General features: G+C 32.3%; 1 protein-coding gene across 5 annotated transcripts in view; it reads left to right on the forward strand.

The window, feature by feature from the left end:
• The window catches only part of LOC106135516 (potassium voltage-gated channel subfamily KQT member 1), a 38,502-nt gene extending 22,517 nt beyond the window's left edge, over positions 1–15,985 (forward strand). For 2 of the 5 annotated variants that reach the window (XM_060950933.1, XM_013335849.2), the window contains 7 exons: positions 2,232–2,327; positions 5,612–5,682; positions 7,294–7,421; positions 10,246–10,342; positions 10,816–11,123; positions 11,556–11,662; positions 13,285–15,985. In XM_060950933.1, the coding sequence (XP_060806916.1) occupies positions 2,232–2,327; positions 5,612–5,682; positions 7,294–7,421; positions 10,246–10,342; positions 10,816–11,123; positions 11,556–11,662; positions 13,285–13,532 (1,055 nt within the window). In that variant the 3' untranslated portion in view covers positions 13,533–15,985. Of the gene's footprint in view, positions 1–2,231; positions 2,328–5,611; positions 5,683–7,293; positions 7,422–8,011; positions 8,140–10,245; positions 10,343–10,815; positions 11,124–11,555; positions 11,663–13,284 lie in introns of all 5 variants that reach the window. The other 3 variants (XM_013335851.2, XM_060950936.1, XM_060950938.1) reach the window with 3 other exon arrangements.
• The last annotated feature ends 2,587 nt before the right edge of the window (positions 15,986–18,572 follow it).

Consider the following 18,572-nt stretch of genomic DNA (forward strand, 5'->3'; position numbering starts at 1 on the left):
TTTATCGCTTGGAACACGGAAATATGATGTTACAGTGAAGGTGGTATCACCAGATCGTTCTAGAGAAGAAAATCAAATGAAGACTCTCAACCGATTTAAATAAACAGATACGTCTACAACATAAAACGATATGTTAGACTTATATGTTTATCAATTGAGAAAGAGTGAAATATGTTTATAAACGTTCCTTAAAATTGAATTATTTTCTCAGTTGTGAAAATTTTATATTCATATCTATTAATACAACATAAAAATGGAAAAAAGTTCTTTTATATCTCTAATTTTATACAATCAAATATGGGCAATAAATATAATAAACAAATGCGTACATAGTTATTTTATAAGTATTCGTGGCAAAGTCTACGCCGTAGACGCCGGCTACGAAAACGATTTGACTCTAGCTACGACGTAGCATTAGCCCAACGTTTTGTTACTTATGTGCACAAAAATTTAATGCAACAAATACCTATATAAATGAAAGGAACCTTTCTCTGCGTTAGAACTGTAGGCAGTTTTTTTGTTATGAATATTAATATAGAACTTTTTCGTGGCTAGAGAAAATTATATTAATGCTAATATATAATGAAGTTCAATGCGCTGAAAGGTAAAAAACTATCACGTTTTTTGTAATAATTCTATAAATATACACTTTAATTAATGAATAGAGAAACTTTTTATATTATTTCACCTATCTTACCAGATAAGGCGTAACTTTCAGAGCACTTGCTAATAACGCTTATCACCTTATTTTATCTGAAGAGGTACTTGTAATTTTTCATAACATTTATTTTATTAAATAGGCATGGGGTATTTTAAGAATTTTATTGGTCGTTATGGAATATTTACGATCGTAAAATTAAAGACATTAGGAAAACGATATTCGTGAAGAACGTTTGCATATAAGTTAGAAAGAGAAAACAAACCGATCGATAGTTTGTTGAGACATTAAATGGCAACCGCTGCATTGACCTCATTATTTAGGAGTTCCTTCAATGCAGTCAAAGCTACGAAGCAGTAAAATACTACAGATAGGGAACATGATTTCCCCAAAGATATGGATTAGGTTCGTGTGGAGGAAGGAAAATTTACTTTAAATCTCCATTGTCAATTCGGTGTCCTGGCGAGCTTATGGGTATTTGGAAGCAGCAGGACTTAGATATGATTAAGTGATACTTTTTCGGTAGATAGGTCAAGTCGTAATATATCTATTTAATTGATAATAAAACAATTCATCATCCACTTCGTGATACCAGGTTTATATTAAAATCTCGTGCTTGTATGTTTATTCTTTTGGAAAATCGTTATTTCATATCTCACGTCATAGCCGTTTTTCTTCATATACATGTGATCATTATAAAATTGCTTTGCTCACGTGTCTGTTCGGGTATAGTATGACAAGTATGAGTTAATCACTTTATCGGGTCACTAGCATTCAGCTAAACCGTGAAGTATTAAACAATTATAAAATCTTACTTGCACTTTTATAATATTAGTTTGGAAATTGCAGTGTATCAATAAGATAATCCCATGTGTTTCCTGGTATTATTACTGTTAACGCATAAGTATAGATGGCTAAATGAATTTTAATGTCTGCGGAGTGCCGACACAATAGAATTCAAGGCTATTTTCGTCAATCACAGATTCAACGCATTTACATTACAAAAACAACGGACTGACAGGCAGACAGCCGGATTCATGCTCGTGATTTGGGTGAACCCCGAGTCAAATGTTTTATATACGATTCTATTTCCGAAAATGTTACACGCGGGAATACCTCTCCATCTTATTTAAATATTCATAGACCAATAATGTAACTATGTATATGTACACATGAGTTATATTTTCGAAAATTAATGGGATGAAATTATGGATATTTAATAGAGCACTGTTTTTAGTGACTATGATCACATCTTCCATATTTGAAAATCTTCTTCATTGAATGAAAAATACTGCATATAAAATACCCGTTAACAACAATAACTGTTACAAATTTTCATTGATGTTCATAATTTCCTAATCTGGGTACTAAAAGTTTCCTTGTCCCATTTCTTATTTTTATTACCATCGTTGAGTGGAATATATCCACATTTTTTCAAAAGAGAATGAGAAATTTTCATAACTTTTGAAATATCCCAAAAAATTTTTGTATGCTGAAAACTGGTTGGAATGTAAAGCGAGCATAAATTGGGCATGCACATGGTGTTGAAGTGAGCGTGTGTATGGGTTGGCAGGCGCGACGAACGGCCGCACTGGGCGCCCCAGGCACGGCAACTCCTACAGCGAGGACTCTGTGGCAGAAACGGCGCTCTCCAAGAAAAACTCCGACGGTAAGAAGTAAAGCTGGCCTATATGTGATCAACCAGTCTCTACCAATAGATGTCTTTCAGTTCTAGACAAATCTGTTCGTCTATTAATATGCTCTTACTATCGCTTTCGATTAGAATACCTATTGTCATTAGGTGTCTGTGTGTGTAAAAGTGTTTTGTATAGATATCATTACCATATCCCATACTAACATTTTGAAATAATAAATCTTCAAACTTAACATCCAGCTTTAGTCAATACTAACCTACTAAATGTTTTAACACATGCTGCACTTAGAATCACATGTATAATTATCGAAAACTAACTAACAAATGAATGTGCAAATGTTTCTAATGAGTTTTAGGAGTACGTTGCACTAGCATTGTTAGTTCAAACTAGATGAATGAAATATCATATTATTACGGTCGGTACGAAAATTTCATTTATGTTTGTGGTTAGATTGTAGTTGATTAGTTCGTAGAGATATCGTGGTGTCATGTGTTTGATAATATGTTAACACAAAACGGTTAAGTACAAGATTTTTATAATTCTTTTTGGGTTACATTTGACGATGAAATGTACTCTTTTCAAGGAAATTTTCCGCAAGAATTAGGGACATATACGAATTAGTTATCAAAAAAAATTAGGTATACTAAAATTATATTAACATCCAAAAATCGAGTTTTAAAATATTTTTTTGCGTTCGTATCCCCATACACAAATAAAGAGTATTAAAATATTACACGCTTTTTCATTGGAAAGTTGAAACATATGCAATTTCCGAGAAAGCTATCCTGAAGGTCACTATTAAGTTTAAAAGAGCTTTAGTTATAGTAAAAAAGAAGTAATGTTTTACTTTCAAATTGTATTGAATTATAACTTAGGTTCGGTCATACGCTGACTAGAATATTATGGTTTCTGGCAAAGTAGAATAAGCCGACTCACCCATTTTCTACGATTGCTGTAAAAAGCGACCAAAGAGAAAAGTCACGCGAACTTAAAAAAAGAAGTTCTATGTTCTATTCAGTGAAATTCGGAAAAAAAAGCGCGTTGATAAAATATACTTACTTGAATAAATTCTACGAATGTTGATTCCGAGTAATAGTAATAACAAGGAAATGTTACCAAAAGGATAACCGAATTGTCCAATATGCACAGTTGGGACGACTAGTCTGTTGTCTCTACTTAGCAAAGTTCTCTATTGATAAAGACGATCGATATTGCACAATGTAGTGACGTCGTTTGTATATAATAGCAAGGAACTGTTGCCTCAAGCGATCAATGGAAAAAAGAAAATGTCGTTGAACCTTTGTGTATTGTGATTCATTATCATTGTAATTTTAACAAAATTTCCGGCACACTTACACTTACTTTAAACAAGTAATTTCTACTTTTATTTTGTTGTACAAAAAAAATAATCTTCCGAGAGTGTCGGTGGCCCGGTTTAAATGCGTGATGTGCAGAAAGGCACAAGTTCAAATCCCACCTCGGCCATGTACCAACGAGTCTTTTCAAAGTTATATACATTAGTTTTAATACTAACCGATGCTCTTTAATATTTTATTACGGTGAGGGAAAACATCGTCAGGAAACCTGCATATTCAGGCAACTATATGTATAACCATGGATCCAATTCGGGTTAGGTTTACCTGTCAAGGTTGCGGAGGTCAGATGGGAGTCACTTCGTGTAAAAACCTGAATCCCCCAATCCAGGCTCCATGGTCAGAGACATACCCCGGGCTCCTCTCCAGTAAGGTGAGGATGCAACCGGGTCTAAAAGCCAGGAGGAAGAAGAATGTCTTAAAAATCCTCTTTATTTGATATGTATCATAAGATCGACCTTTTCAATTCACATACATATTGTTCATATATCCCAATGCCTTAACACTTCCTTTCCTTTAAATTATTTAATTCTGTTTATGTCTAAGGATAATTCTTTCATCAATAAATTTTGAATAATCAACAAGTTCAATTTCATAATGAAGGTCTATTGTCCACCCGAATGTAAACTAGAATTATCGAAATATTTATTTTGTAGGTCAACAATCGCTCCCTTGTCATCATTAACAGTTAGAATGATAGTAAATCAATAGAATTATCGTAATTCCTTTGAAAGTAGCATGCGGCACGCTCAACCCCCTTTTCCATGCAATCATTAATAGCTCGCTTGGAAAAAACACGCCCGAACACTTACTGTAATGCTGCAATGGAATTATTTTAAACGCTTTGCAAATTTAAAAGACGATACTGTTCATGACAGCGGTAGGCGAAATGATGGTTACGAATTAAGTTATATAACATTTCAATGATAGTACCTACATTTATATGAGATAAATAAAATAAGGAATTCCTATATAAAATTAGGAGTTCCAATTGAACATGTGATTGCCCTTTCCACATATGTATTTACTAATATAAATAGTAATGTGGTTGTCACAACAATCTAAAAAAATCATAAATCCAATAAAAATAGCATAAAAAACTTAGTAAAAATACAAAATTAAATATATTTTTAAGTTCATATCCTTACTCGATTTTTTCCTTAGAAGGTAAGTTCTTATTAAATAGTATTTTCAGCTTTAGTCTTATGTATAAATATATTTTCATAAGCAAATATTTAAATAATTAAAAAAAAAGTAGTTTTGTATATAATACGTAAACAAATCGATTTTGTTACCGATGTTGTAAACGATTATTATGCACCGTAGAAATCTGAATAAAACAGGGCTATATTATTTCGTTTTCTATGTATTAGTTTATGTATATCCATGTAAATCACCAATGATCACAATAACTTTGTTACTGGAAATGAAAAGTAAAGAATGTTAGTAATAATAGTAAATGCAACAATTTTAGTGTAAGTAAATACAAAAGTTTTCGACAAGGCCGTGTGACATAAAACCAACAAACCAAAACAAAAAGTAAATAAAACTTGCGCAAGATAGATTTTGTTTGCACAGACTTGATGTTCTGAATCCCGTTCCGACATACACATAACAATGGAAATATATGAACTAAGAAAGTAATTCTGGGCTTTTCGGAAAATTAGATGGCCTAATTTTTTTAATGTTACGATGCACTTGATATTTTTTAAACTTTTTCTGAATCTTAAATTAAATCCTAGATTCTTAGTGTTAATAAAATCATGATAGATATTAAAATATTAGAACTTAAGTAAAATTACTCTCTCTCTCTCATCTCTGCGTGTTAGGTTGGACCTAAGAAGTAACACGGTTATAAAACGAACTGTACCTAATTATGTTTTGAAAGCACATGATAAAAATAATTGTTATTTCATTTTCAACAGACGAAGATGACGAACCGCGCTGCGTGACACTTACGCCTCGACACAAAGCCGCCATTCGATTTATAAGAAAGGTACGTTATTATTCTATTTTCTATTTACCATAAACCTCCCTTTTGTTAATTAAATCTTTCTGAATTTAATACAAAATCAATCTATACGAGTACTTAATAAAATACCTAATCATTGACTGGGGTACGTCCTAAGAGTACAGATTTTAAATACATTGTAAAACCAGGTTTTGTAATTAACTTACACTTAAATGTAGGTAGGTATTAAAGTATTTGTTTAAATAAAAGTAATGTTAAGGTGTAGTAATTAAGTTTGCTAGATGAAATTAGCTGGCGTTTTCAAAGTCTAAGTTTAAGACTTAATAACTAGATACTACAATTTTAAAAATTTTGACTACTTTCAAAGCAGTGTGGTTCCCGGCATTCTAGAAAAGAACCACTCCATATCTTTCCCATGGATGTTGTAGTTGGCAACTAAAGGAATGGCTAATAAACTTCGGATTCTTCTAGTGGGCGATTGCCTGACAATCTGTCACTATTTGAATCTCGATTCCATAATTTAGCCAAACGGCTGAACGTGGCTTTTGAGCATTTTCGAGAATGTTGGATGTATCTACCCCGCGGGGGATATATACGTGATTAGGTATGTAGATTTGTTTGACTATTTTCAAGCAGGTAAACGAAATTTTTTGAAATATTTTATGCGAACTTACAGTGAATTAAGACTCAATGTTTTACTAAAACATATTAAATTCAACGAAGCAGAAACAAGCAGTACTTTGAAAGAAAGATCTAACGTATTGTAAATATTTTAGTTCACTGCACTACGGCATTTCAAAGATTGAATTTTAGGTAAGGAGAAACATTAATATTGTGAGTAATATTGATATAGGATAAAAAACTAAATTTAATGCTCCAGTATGATATTTTGTCTTATATCAGAGAATAATGACTTGAAGAATGACAAAATATGTTGAAATCTTGAATTTCCTTAACGTGCTTAGATACTTAGAACGTACAATGTGACAGAAACGAACTTCAGGCGCAACTTATTACATATATATAAATAATAGGGATGACTACTGGCTAAATGAATTATAAAGACATTCGAGACCACACAAAAACTTTTTATAACACGTTATTCTCGTAAATCAGGAACAACAAATGTATTTTTTGTACAAAGTTTTTTACCGCAATACAAAGATATCATCACTCTTAAAAAAATTATAAGAACTAACAAAATATGACTTAGATTTTGTATACTTAATTAATATTCGCATACAAACATTAATTTTATAGATTGATGTGTGGACTTTTAAAGAAAAAATTGATCAGACGCTACGAGCATCGTATCAAATTTATTATATCTAATTTTCGTAAAAAACTTTTTCAATTTCATCTAAATTGGTTCAATTTGGGATATACTCGTATGTCATCTATTACCAAAAATATTTAAATAACTTATATCCAATTAACATTAAACATCTAACAAGACAAAATTACAATAAAAAAAAATCTTTAACAACAAAGTTGTAAGATGAATGTCACTATAAAAAGATATTCACTTTAAAAATTATTCAGTTTAACTGTAAACTTCGTAACTGGAATTAAATTCACATGATTTTGGAGAATGAATAAAATTAAACGTTCTTATTTATTGTAACATTCTGACAGATGAAGTATTTTGTGGCTCGACGTAAGTTTAAAGAAGCTCTAAAGCCGTACGACGTTAAGGATGTAATTGAGCAATACTCAGCCGGCCACGTGGATCTGCTGGGCCGAGTGAAAAACGTCCAGACTAGGTAGTAGTTAATCAATGATCTTATGTACACCTTGCACTCCAATCTACGTTCTTTATTCTTTCCTCTCGTCTGGACTGTACCTACCTATTTTGTACTGCAATGTGATATATTTTGTAGAATCGCCATCTACTTAATCTACCCCTTTGCGTAGTTAGTATGTGTGCAATGCTATTCGTCATTTGTATTGCAATGTGACAGCACTGTATAATTCACTTGAAAAAAAAACCTTATTAAGATCAATTACAGCTACAAAAAATTTAAAAAACTATTGCAACAATTTTTCAGGTGAATTTACACTGTATCCCCCAGTCATTAGTTCTCGGTTTCAAATTGCCATATCTACTTAATAAGAATGTTTTATTTGCATGGGTTTATGGAGCACTGTGCGATAATATCAACTAATTTACTTCCTCCTTACTTATAAATAGATAGGGTTTATCTTTGACTCCAATTAATCCCACCGGTATTGGCATTCACATTGTACTAAAAAGACAACTTTTTTACTGCAGATAGTGACACAGATTATTTAACATACAATATTAATGGATGCCATCCTGATAAATCTTTCCTTATCTTTTATTTTCGTGTAGCTCAAGTATTTTGTCGCGCGCAAGAGATTTAGAGAAGCGTTGAAACCATACGACGTGAAAGATGTGATAGAGCAATATTCATCAGGGCACGCTGATCTTCTAAACAGAACCAAGAACCTGCAATACAGGTGAGGTTGGAGGTGAAGGGCTGCCACCTCTTGCCCTTTTCCGCACCGCGCGCGCTTTCTCACATCGCCGTTACATACTCGACCTTGGTAAACCTCATAGAGTCACGAACAATACACGCGCTAGTGTCATCAATACACATATTGTGTCATAGTATGATAATCGGAAGTTCAGTAAAGTGGCATCAACAGGTGGCAATAAAAATATTAAAACCTAATCAAATGACTTACATATACTCATGATATTTATTACATATAGGTACCCATTCAAGTTTCATCAAGCCAAATACTTCTTTGTGATTGTTTTAGATAAGTAGATTAAAACTAAAAATTGGGAAAACATCGTAAGGAAACCTGCACATTCCGGCAACAATGCGGGTTATTCCTCTGCAAAAAATGCGGAGGTCAGACGGTAGTCGCTCCATGTAAAAAGCTAATTCACCCAATCTAGAATCCATGGCCAAAGACATACGCCTCACCAGAGTGGTGAGGGCGCAACCGAGACTTAAGTCAGGAGGAAGAAAAAGACTTATTTTGTTAAGGGTACAAATAGATATTCTCTCCAAATTTAATAAAAAAAAACAATAAGCATACCTAGCAATGTGGTTAATCATAGTCAATAATAAAAATTTATATTTTCTATGGGGTTAACAGGTTTTAAACAAGTCAATAATCTTAGTTACACAATTTGTCAAGGAAAACCTCGTCCCAAGATTCTTAAAAAGATACAAATGTATACAATCGTATTCGTTCGTTTTTAGATCAACCATTCGGTACATATTATTATCATCACATTATCTCATCTCTTATTCGATACAATTGCATCGCTGTGCACATACCAATTTTTTTTCAATCCATGCATGGTTCATAAATGCAAACTTCATCATATTAGTGTACACAATAAATCTGTGAGGTAAACTGAATATCAACGGAGTAGTCATGACAAACATCAGAGATTAAAATAAAATTACACAAATATTTTATTTTGATCCGACTGTTCTGATGATAATTTGTGTCTTGTAAAAGTACCTACCTATAGCATTATAATTATATAATAATCATGATATTATGTAAACATCGTAGAAAAAACCACTACCTGCGCTTTACAATAAAATTATAGGTACTCACTCAATCATTAATAAAAAAAGTTTATTGAAAACTAAGTAAATATGATGTTTGCATACTCTCATTGATTAAAATGATTAAGCATGCTCATCACGCAAGTTATTGATGTGTTAATACATTTAATGACTTTTCTCCGTCTGTCTATACACTTGAATATTACATATAATTATACCTATTTGTAGATTTGGTTAGTTTTTTTTAAACCATATCTAACTTAATAATGTACGTAAATGCTACTACGAATCGAACATAATTTTGTTAATAAACATAATTTTCTTTATTGAATTGAAATTGTTATAAAGTTTGCCAAGTGTTTAAACAGTCGCTGTTAAATTATATCCTTTTCAAATTTCAATAATTCTTTCTTACACATTTAATGTCATATATTATATTTATAATTTAAATATAGAGTAAACGCCTTAGTTAACACGAATTTTGAATGCACCAGATTAGTGTCTTTAATATTGAAAACATGCATTTTTATGATTCTACTCAATAGATAAGTATCTATTAACTATAATAATGGCTGTCATATTATGCATGGATACCTTCCACTAATTAATCGAACATTAAAAAAGGTAACCAAATAATTAAAAACACATAAATCCTACTACTATAGGCTAAACTATTAGTCAGAACAATAACGTTTAGCGTAGGTTGGTGCTACACTTACAACTAAATTAATAGCTGTAACTTCAAACAAAGCAAACAAGCATGCTTTATTTTGAAAGCCATATCCATTGTTTCCGTGTTTTCTGCATGTTCCAGACTGCTTTCTTGTGTTATTTATGTGCACTGAAAATAAACAATTAATGTTATTAGAATCGATATTTTTGTTTAACTTTTCAGTATAGAAATAGAAAATCGTAATGTCGAAATATCATATCATCAATATAGTGAATTTAGCAATCAGTAATTTAATCGTTTTTTATTAAAATTTGAATTTAATATACCGAAACTAATTATTAAATTTTATACTCACAGGTTAGACCAAATACTTGGGAAACAAGGATCGAAAGCTAAAGATGTATATGCATCCAAAATCAGTCTTGCTTCCAGAGTAGTTAAAATTGAAAGACAAGTAAGTTTCTAGGTTTTCAATTAATTAATACGATAATTTATTATAGTTAAGTACCATGTGCCATGTAGTTTCAGGCACTTTGATAAGACAGGAGCACTCCATCCCTTACTTGTGGAACTCAGGAACTAAAGGAACGGTTAAAAAACTTGGGATTATTCTTGTAAGCGATGGGCTGCCCTGTCACTATTTGAATTTCAATTCTATACATACATACATAAAATCACGCCTCTTTCCCGGAGGGGTTTCATTCTACAACAAGGCACTAAAGCTGAACGTTGCGTTGCCGTCTTTTTATAGACTGTTGGCTCTCTGTCATCCTCACAAGGGATATACACGTGATTATATGTACATATATGTATGTTAAATATTTCTAATAAGATAAATTCAAGAAATTGATGAACATTGTAATGTATTGTTTGTTACTTTTTATGTTTTCAGTTAGATAATTCGTAACAATAACTATTGTCTTCCAGGTAGATGATATAGAAAGTAAGTTGGATCATTTATTAGAATTGTACGAGGAGGATAGACAGGGAGCACGTAGAATAGCAAGTGGGACGAACGGCGGAGAAGGGGGCTCTTCTAATGAGGGGGCGACGCTGACGTTGCGGGGACGAGCGGCGCTGACCGACAAGCAATGCTCGGAGCCCAACTCGCCGGTGTCGCGCAGCTTCGAGCCTCCAGCACCGGCGTCCGCCCCGTCCCTGCCGCACAAACGGCCTATGAATAGAGGTTACTCAGATCTGGGTACCAGGTTCATGAGGAAAAAAGTCATCGTTAAGTGAGTTTCTATACACAATATGTTTTTCTCAAAATAAAATCCAATGGATGTTATATATGATTAATAAGGCAACCGAGGGTGGGACGGGTCAGGTTCAACATGGTCAGCGCCAGCCTAGGTACCTATAGTGTTGCAATGTACTTAGACCTTATTTTATTATGGTATAAAATAACAATAATCTCATTTCAATTTTAATTCAGACAATTTAAGTACCTACGACATACCTAAGTGTACTTTCTGAAATGTCATTAGTTACTAATTCTAATCTGGCGCAAGGCCTCCTCACTCGACTCGAGTATTTCAAGGGATTTGACTAATTAACACTTACTTTCTGAGGATTCCATTATCAATTTTCGAGGGCACTTGAGATTTCGAATAGCAATATTATAAATTTTTGTCCAAACATCGATACATTACACTCGCATGTTTCAGGACGTCATCAAGTAGGAATGGTGAATCTCCAAGAGAAGATGAAGTGGTAATAGTCGTGCCCACGGACCGAGAGGATACACCTCCAAGGCTTGTAACAGATAGTTCAGGTCGGTATAATAATATATCCATTAAAAGCGCTGCATATAAATAATATAATAATAACACAAGTTTGTAACCCGTTTTCCAAAATAATTCCTAAGGATATTATAAATTAACATCATTATACCTTCTACATTTTTTTTCTGCATTAAAGATAGCATTTACTACAAGATACGCAGAACAATGCAAAATAAATTTAATTATCCGTGCAGAGCGTTAAAACAGCGGAACTCCTAAACTAGGCAATCGTAAATAGGGAAAACCAATTTTTCAGACCCCTACATCGAATAACTCTCATCATTCCTGAATGTGCTAACACGATCGATAGGAGCTCGGCTGTTTATACACTTCTGAATACGCTGACTATTCATTGAATTCCACTTTTTTTTTAAAGAAAACTCACATAAGCACGCTTAGATAAAATTGAAACATATTCATTTAGGTTTTTTTTTCTAATTAAAAACCACGAGATTTATATTAAATTCCTTTTGGTATTGTTTCTTAATGCTAATTTAACCAATTGCACGTCGTTGCCATAGGTATAAATATGAGAATATTACAAAATTGCAGCATCTTATGAAGATTATTCGTCGTCGACCTCTCTCTGACCGACAACTTGGGAGAGCCCCATTCTATATGGCCGCCACCGGCTGCGTGAGTCCTTACCCTTCCCCTTTCGATGTGTGGAATGTGTACAATAGAATTTCTATTTTCCCATTCCTATGTCTCCTTCCCGATGAATGTACCTACTTGAAAATGTTGTATTTAGACACCTTCTGATATTTATATTTTAAACATTTCTACTTATTTTATTAGATAGTAAACAAGCACGATAAAAAAATAATAGAAATCATACATTATATTATATTGTTAATAGTTTTGTCAACTATTATTGAACCAAGAATGTTTTATTTTTAATTACAGTTGTACCAATTTGGTAAATTTATAACTTTCTGTTGCGTTATTATTACACAATTATTGACTTCTTTAAAAGCAACGAAGTCATAATTTTGTTTGTTACTTATGTCATTTAAAACACATTTTTTAAATATTTTAAGCATGTTGCTGTGGCGTAGTTTTGAATACCGTAGATAATATTATAAACACCAACATAGGTTTTTAATATTAAATAAATGTACCAATTTCACCAAAAATATAACTGAACAAATACTAATTGCTAGGTAGATATATTTTACACTACACTTCAAATAAATTTAATTAATCAATGAGAAAGGTACCTACTTAAGTAAAGGATTCAACAAGAAATAAAATTATAAGTAGTTTCGGGTAATTCATTTTCTATTGATCGCATGCATAACTCTAAGAAAATTTATATTTTATACTTCGGTACATACGTTTTCTTACACATACCTTATTACCAAAAATTACTAGCTTTTAACCAAAAATAATTGTATAAGATACCGAACCTTATGCTATTTAAATACCTATGCAAGGTATTTAAATAGCATAAGGGTCGGTCGGTGACAATAAAAAATATATGAGTACATACTTATTTATCATAATTTATTTATACAACACACGAAGACAATTTAAAATTCAATTCGTTCCTTAATCTCATCACAAAGATGATGACTTCTACGATGTTGCTAACGCATAATATAAATTGCAGAGGTTTGTGCGAGTTGTTCCGTGGATGTGGAAACCGAGGCGGAGGCGGGTGCGTCCGGCAGTTCAGGGTCCGCGTCGTGGTGCGAGGGCGACGCGAACGAGGAGCGGGGGTACGGCTCCGGGGACTCGCTGGCCGAGGACGCGGCTCTCCTCGGCGACGTGCCGCATGCGCATGCGCCGCGGATTGTGCGCGCGCAGAGGCGGGACGTCGTCGCCGTAGATCTGCATCTATTACATCCCGATGTCTAAAAAAGTACGAACTATACAGTGTATCAAATAGGATAAGTTTTAAAACTGTTTATAAATCCTCTGCTTCGAGTGCAGTAAAACAAGCGTATCTCCAAAATTCTTTATGTTAAATAACGGATGTGCTGTGAATAAGCTAAAAATAATTTATATAGTAACTTTATTCCCTACGCAATATATCATACGGTCCTAACAATCGACAATTGTGTAATTGATTATAAAGGTCAGTTCACACGGAGAGGTGATGAAACACGACGACACTGCCATGGATGATTTAAAACTTAACTTTATCTACACTTAACTTTATCTACTTAGTCGATATCCATTGCGCCTCATGGCCTCATTATCGTGTAGGTTATAACGATATTTAACTATCGAAATTGCACGCGTCTCACCTCGGTGTGAACTGAGCCAAGGTTTTAGTTGTTATGGATTTAAAATGAAATCTACACGCAATGCGGCAAATTTAGTTTTTTTCTCACATTTCTTTAATACAAATAAATATAAAAAAGAAGCTGCTGTTTTAGATAGGTGCTTATAAAGCGAAAAAAGCAATCATTTTAGAGTGATTGAATAGTTTTAATAAAGTGTGTCTTGTGCAACTCCAATAAAACTGTCGAACAACGATTTATGAATATTGTGGTTAATCTAAGTGTCATTGATTTCACTCATATATTGTAAGTTATGTATAAATATTTAATAATGACCAAAGACTCGAAAATAGAAGTGGCTGTAGATTAAAATATTTACAAGTATTTACTACGCTTAATTAGTAAATTTTTATATTCTTGCTTTGAAACAGGTTTTTACGGCACCCAATTTTTAAAACAGTTTAATTAAGACATGTACACACACACTAGTTCTTTATCTTAAGCTGCTGAAAATTACCATACGATGTGACTCTTGTAGAAGATTTTAATAATATTGTTTTACAAAACCTGGTGCGTAGCATATCTATTGACTGAAATGCTTTAAGCTTTTTACATCAAACATCTTGGTATTTTATTATGCAACTACAGTTCAGTAGGATTAAATTTATATCTATCCACGATGTGAAAAATTAAGGCAACTAAAACTCCAAGATTGGAACCACTTTTGTTGTTGCTTTTTTCAATCAATATCTGCGCACTATGTTCTTAACAGACTGTATTTAATAGCCACCACGCACATCCTACATGTATTACAATGTGCGTGGTGGCTAAAGCTGTGTAAAGTTGTGCAATCACATTTTTTGCTTCAAAGTATCACATTTTAACACTTTTAATTTCAAAACTTTTAAATGTACAAAAAATTTAATGTTAACATAGATTTTCTTAATGATTTCGTATAGATAACATATATTGATATGATCAAATCGGTAATCGGCCAGTGGCATTCATTACGAATATACAGCACATACGTACGATCTTAGAACGAATATATCTAAAATTGTATATTATATAATTATACATTCTTAATTGTTATATTATTTTAAAAATTGGATGAAATATTTCAATACCAATTATTCAAGTTACGAGCTAAAATACCTAAAAGGCCTAAGATTTGTTAAACATTAGGTATGTACCTTTTTTTATTTTATGAAGATATTGTGTTTATTGATTTTACAGTTATTTGGACAACAGTTCGATATTTTTGCAAAATAACTGTGATAGATTTTTAGTTTATTGCACAAAATAGTACCTAGATATATTTTCATTTTAAATATTAATGTAACTAAGTAGTCTCAAATCTGTTACTGTAACTAAATCCCATTTAAGTACGTTTTATATTAGAAAATTCCTATTCTTGAACCAATTTTAAACTTTTGGACATTTCTTAATTAAAGCAGGGTAATTTTAGCCTGACAATCATGATAATAAATATAAGATTTACAACATTTATGTACAACTTTCCCATACATAAGCGTTTTTTTTTAATTTCGTGTAAAACCTATCAGTTCATATTTTTTAAAATAAAATAACTATATTATTACTCTGAAGTTAATAAGCAATTTATGTAAATATTTTGGTATTTGGTGATGAAACTAGTGAAACGCTCGCAAAGTTATGATGACTTTATGGCGGGCATAGGTACCTACTTTATGTGTATAAGTAGTTTAAAACTAAAGACATCCGTAACTCTTGAAATTATAACGCTGTGAGGCAAGTAGATACAAATATGTTACTTGTAAAGGTAACTAAACTGTACGGCCAATATCTTGTCTAAGGTAATATTAACGGTCTTTCCTTACATAAAATCCAATTTTGAAACGAGAATTGTACTAATCTGAATATCCAGTTTTCAATATGCAACTGGATATATATTTTTTCCTATTAAATTTATTTCTAATATCATACTATTATATACCCCAATGGGAAACAGGCGTGACGGTGTATATGTATAAGTATATAAGAACATATTTTATATTATTAGTGAATCTTCTTTTTCTGGTTCAATAAAGATTTATTTATTTTAAATGCCATTATATTTTGTCACGTCTTGTATTGAATACAAGAATACGTAAACAAAAACTCACAATTACTTATTAAATCACTTAGCTAAGTCGTGTAAAAACTGTAACGAAGACGTTTATTTATTTTTGGGCCTATATTTGATCTGGGTCATGCGAATTACATTGATAGTGTCCATTTTTGCCCATTTATAACTTTTTCAAGCAGCGTCTTCCGATTTCATTTTTACACTATTTGAAGTAATTGCCAAAAGAAAAGAGGTTGTCTGTTTACGTTAGTGAAAATAAAACTGTTTTATTTTAGCGTAAATAATTTAAATACATTCTTTTAATGATTCCTTTAATGAAAATGTTACAACTTTATTCGCGTTAAATTAGAACTTATAACAAACAATAAAATAATATTATAACTTATTACAAACAATAAAATAAGTACGATAAATTTGTTTATTGACTACCGGATGTTATTCTCATTATATCTGACACTGATATTATACCACTCATGTACCCATAAGTTTTCTTTCTATCTTGTATTAACTAATAGTTCGTTACCTACCAAACAATTTAAATACTGTCCAATTATAACCACTTACCTACAATGGGACCTACTGATGATGCCTGTAAAATTTCTTACCTGTTGATACAATTTAAGGAAGTTGCCTACTTAGTCAATTAAGGTTTGTTCACATCAGAGTAACCTATATTGCTTCATCTTAGGAAATAAATAAACAAATGACCAAAAACACGAAATATTGATTTTATCCACATTAATTACCCCTACTGCAATACCTATGGAATCTGCCCTTTATTTAGTGCAGATAGTACGAAGTCTATGACTACGATTTACGCGTATATATCTACGAGAGTAGACAGCAAGCACTACGAATCTGTAGCACGTATGTAGAGGCGATGGAACACGCGCTACTACATACCTACAACGAGACGATTTCCCTTGCTAAAGTTATGCGAACTGCGAAAGAAAGAAACCTTGCACAAATCAGCGAGACGAACCCAATAAACTGTACATCCATCTCAGTTTGGTCCAAAGGTTCGAAGTCCACCTATTGTACATTTTACGAGCATATTGTTTAAATAAATAAAAAAATTAAATAAAAGGCAAGGAAAGGGTAATAATTGAGATTATTTTTTTGGCATGGCCCCCTCAGTACCTACTTGACTCTCAAATCTATACTAATATTATAAAGCTGAGGAGTTTGTTTGTTTGTTTGAACGCGCTAATTTCAGGAACTACTTGAAAAATTATTTTTGTGTTGAATAGGCCATTTATCGAGGAAGGCTTTAGGCTATATTAGGAAAGGTTCTTTAGAGCTTCTGTAGTTTTGTTTATTAAAATATTGCTTAATTGTAAAAATTCTCATGCGTAAACCAAATTTTTCTGTGACCTCCCTTTGCGTGCCGCTTAGTAAGTACTTTGATTTTAATTATTTTTTAAATTATCAGTAAAGGAATATCAGTGGGCCGGTGCAGCGTGCTGCCGACTTCATCCGAAATGAGCGATTGTATGAAACGAATGGAAGTTTTCAAGGCGTTTATGATAAAAAATCTCTTCATTATTATTCAATGGACAACTGGGGGAATTTGAAATTTGTCGTATACTAAACCGTCATCAATGAAGATCTATCAAATGGAAATGCCGTAATTGTTCAACTTGACTCAGAAATAACAATGATATATCTGTCTCTTTCTCACAAAACATTTACACTCTTTTAACTACTTTTGCTGACGCCATCAAACTAAATCGCTTTGTTTACATGTAGGAAGTTATCATCGTGATGTTTTTACCTTTTTTTTGGTTGTTTTTCGAGTTTGTACGAAGCTGTGCTAATATTAATCGAAAATAAACTAAAAGATGAAGTGGTCTATAGCATATTGTGGCCTATGCCAAAGCAAAAATAGGCTGAATCTAACCTTTCACCGGTAAGTGGTTAATGTTTCGTTAATTAAATTATTGTCTATCATAAAGTATATTTATAAAAATGTGTTTAAAAACATATTACTTTTAATCTTCTTAGTTGTGAGCTTTAGAAACTTGTGATATTCTCAATATTTCATTCACATCGAAAACATAACCACGGATGCTAGTGTCGAACAACATCGAACATAGAATCTGTTGTGAACGTGAAAGTGAACATCTCTAGTCCGCCATGTTTGTATCCTGGTTTGTTTATTGTAAAACACATTTGTGTGGAATACAGAAGAAAAGGTATGAAAATTATTCATTCATTCATTCATGTAGTCACGTCTATATCCCTTGCGTGATAGACAGAGCCAACAGTCTTAAAGAGACCAAAAGGCCACGTTCAGTTGCCACAAGGTACGAAATCTGTAAAACAAATTTCCAGTAGAATATGATCAGTAAGTATTAATATTACTACCGTGTTACAAAACTGTGTTAGTCATAAATTTAATTGTAAAATAAGATAAACAAATTAAAATTATAAACTTTTTTGCATGGAAACAATAATGCTGACAAGAAATGCAATGCAAATTTTATCGATAATTTTTATTTCAATGTAGCAAATTTAAAATATACCATCAGAAATCATACTGCAATAGGCTTTCACAAAATTCTA

This window comes from Amyelois transitella, chromosome 3 (genome assembly GCF_032362555.1).
Source record: "Amyelois transitella isolate CPQ chromosome 3, ilAmyTran1.1, whole genome shotgun sequence".
NCBI classification, from domain to species: Eukaryota; Metazoa; Arthropoda; class Insecta; order Lepidoptera; family Pyralidae; genus Amyelois; species Amyelois transitella.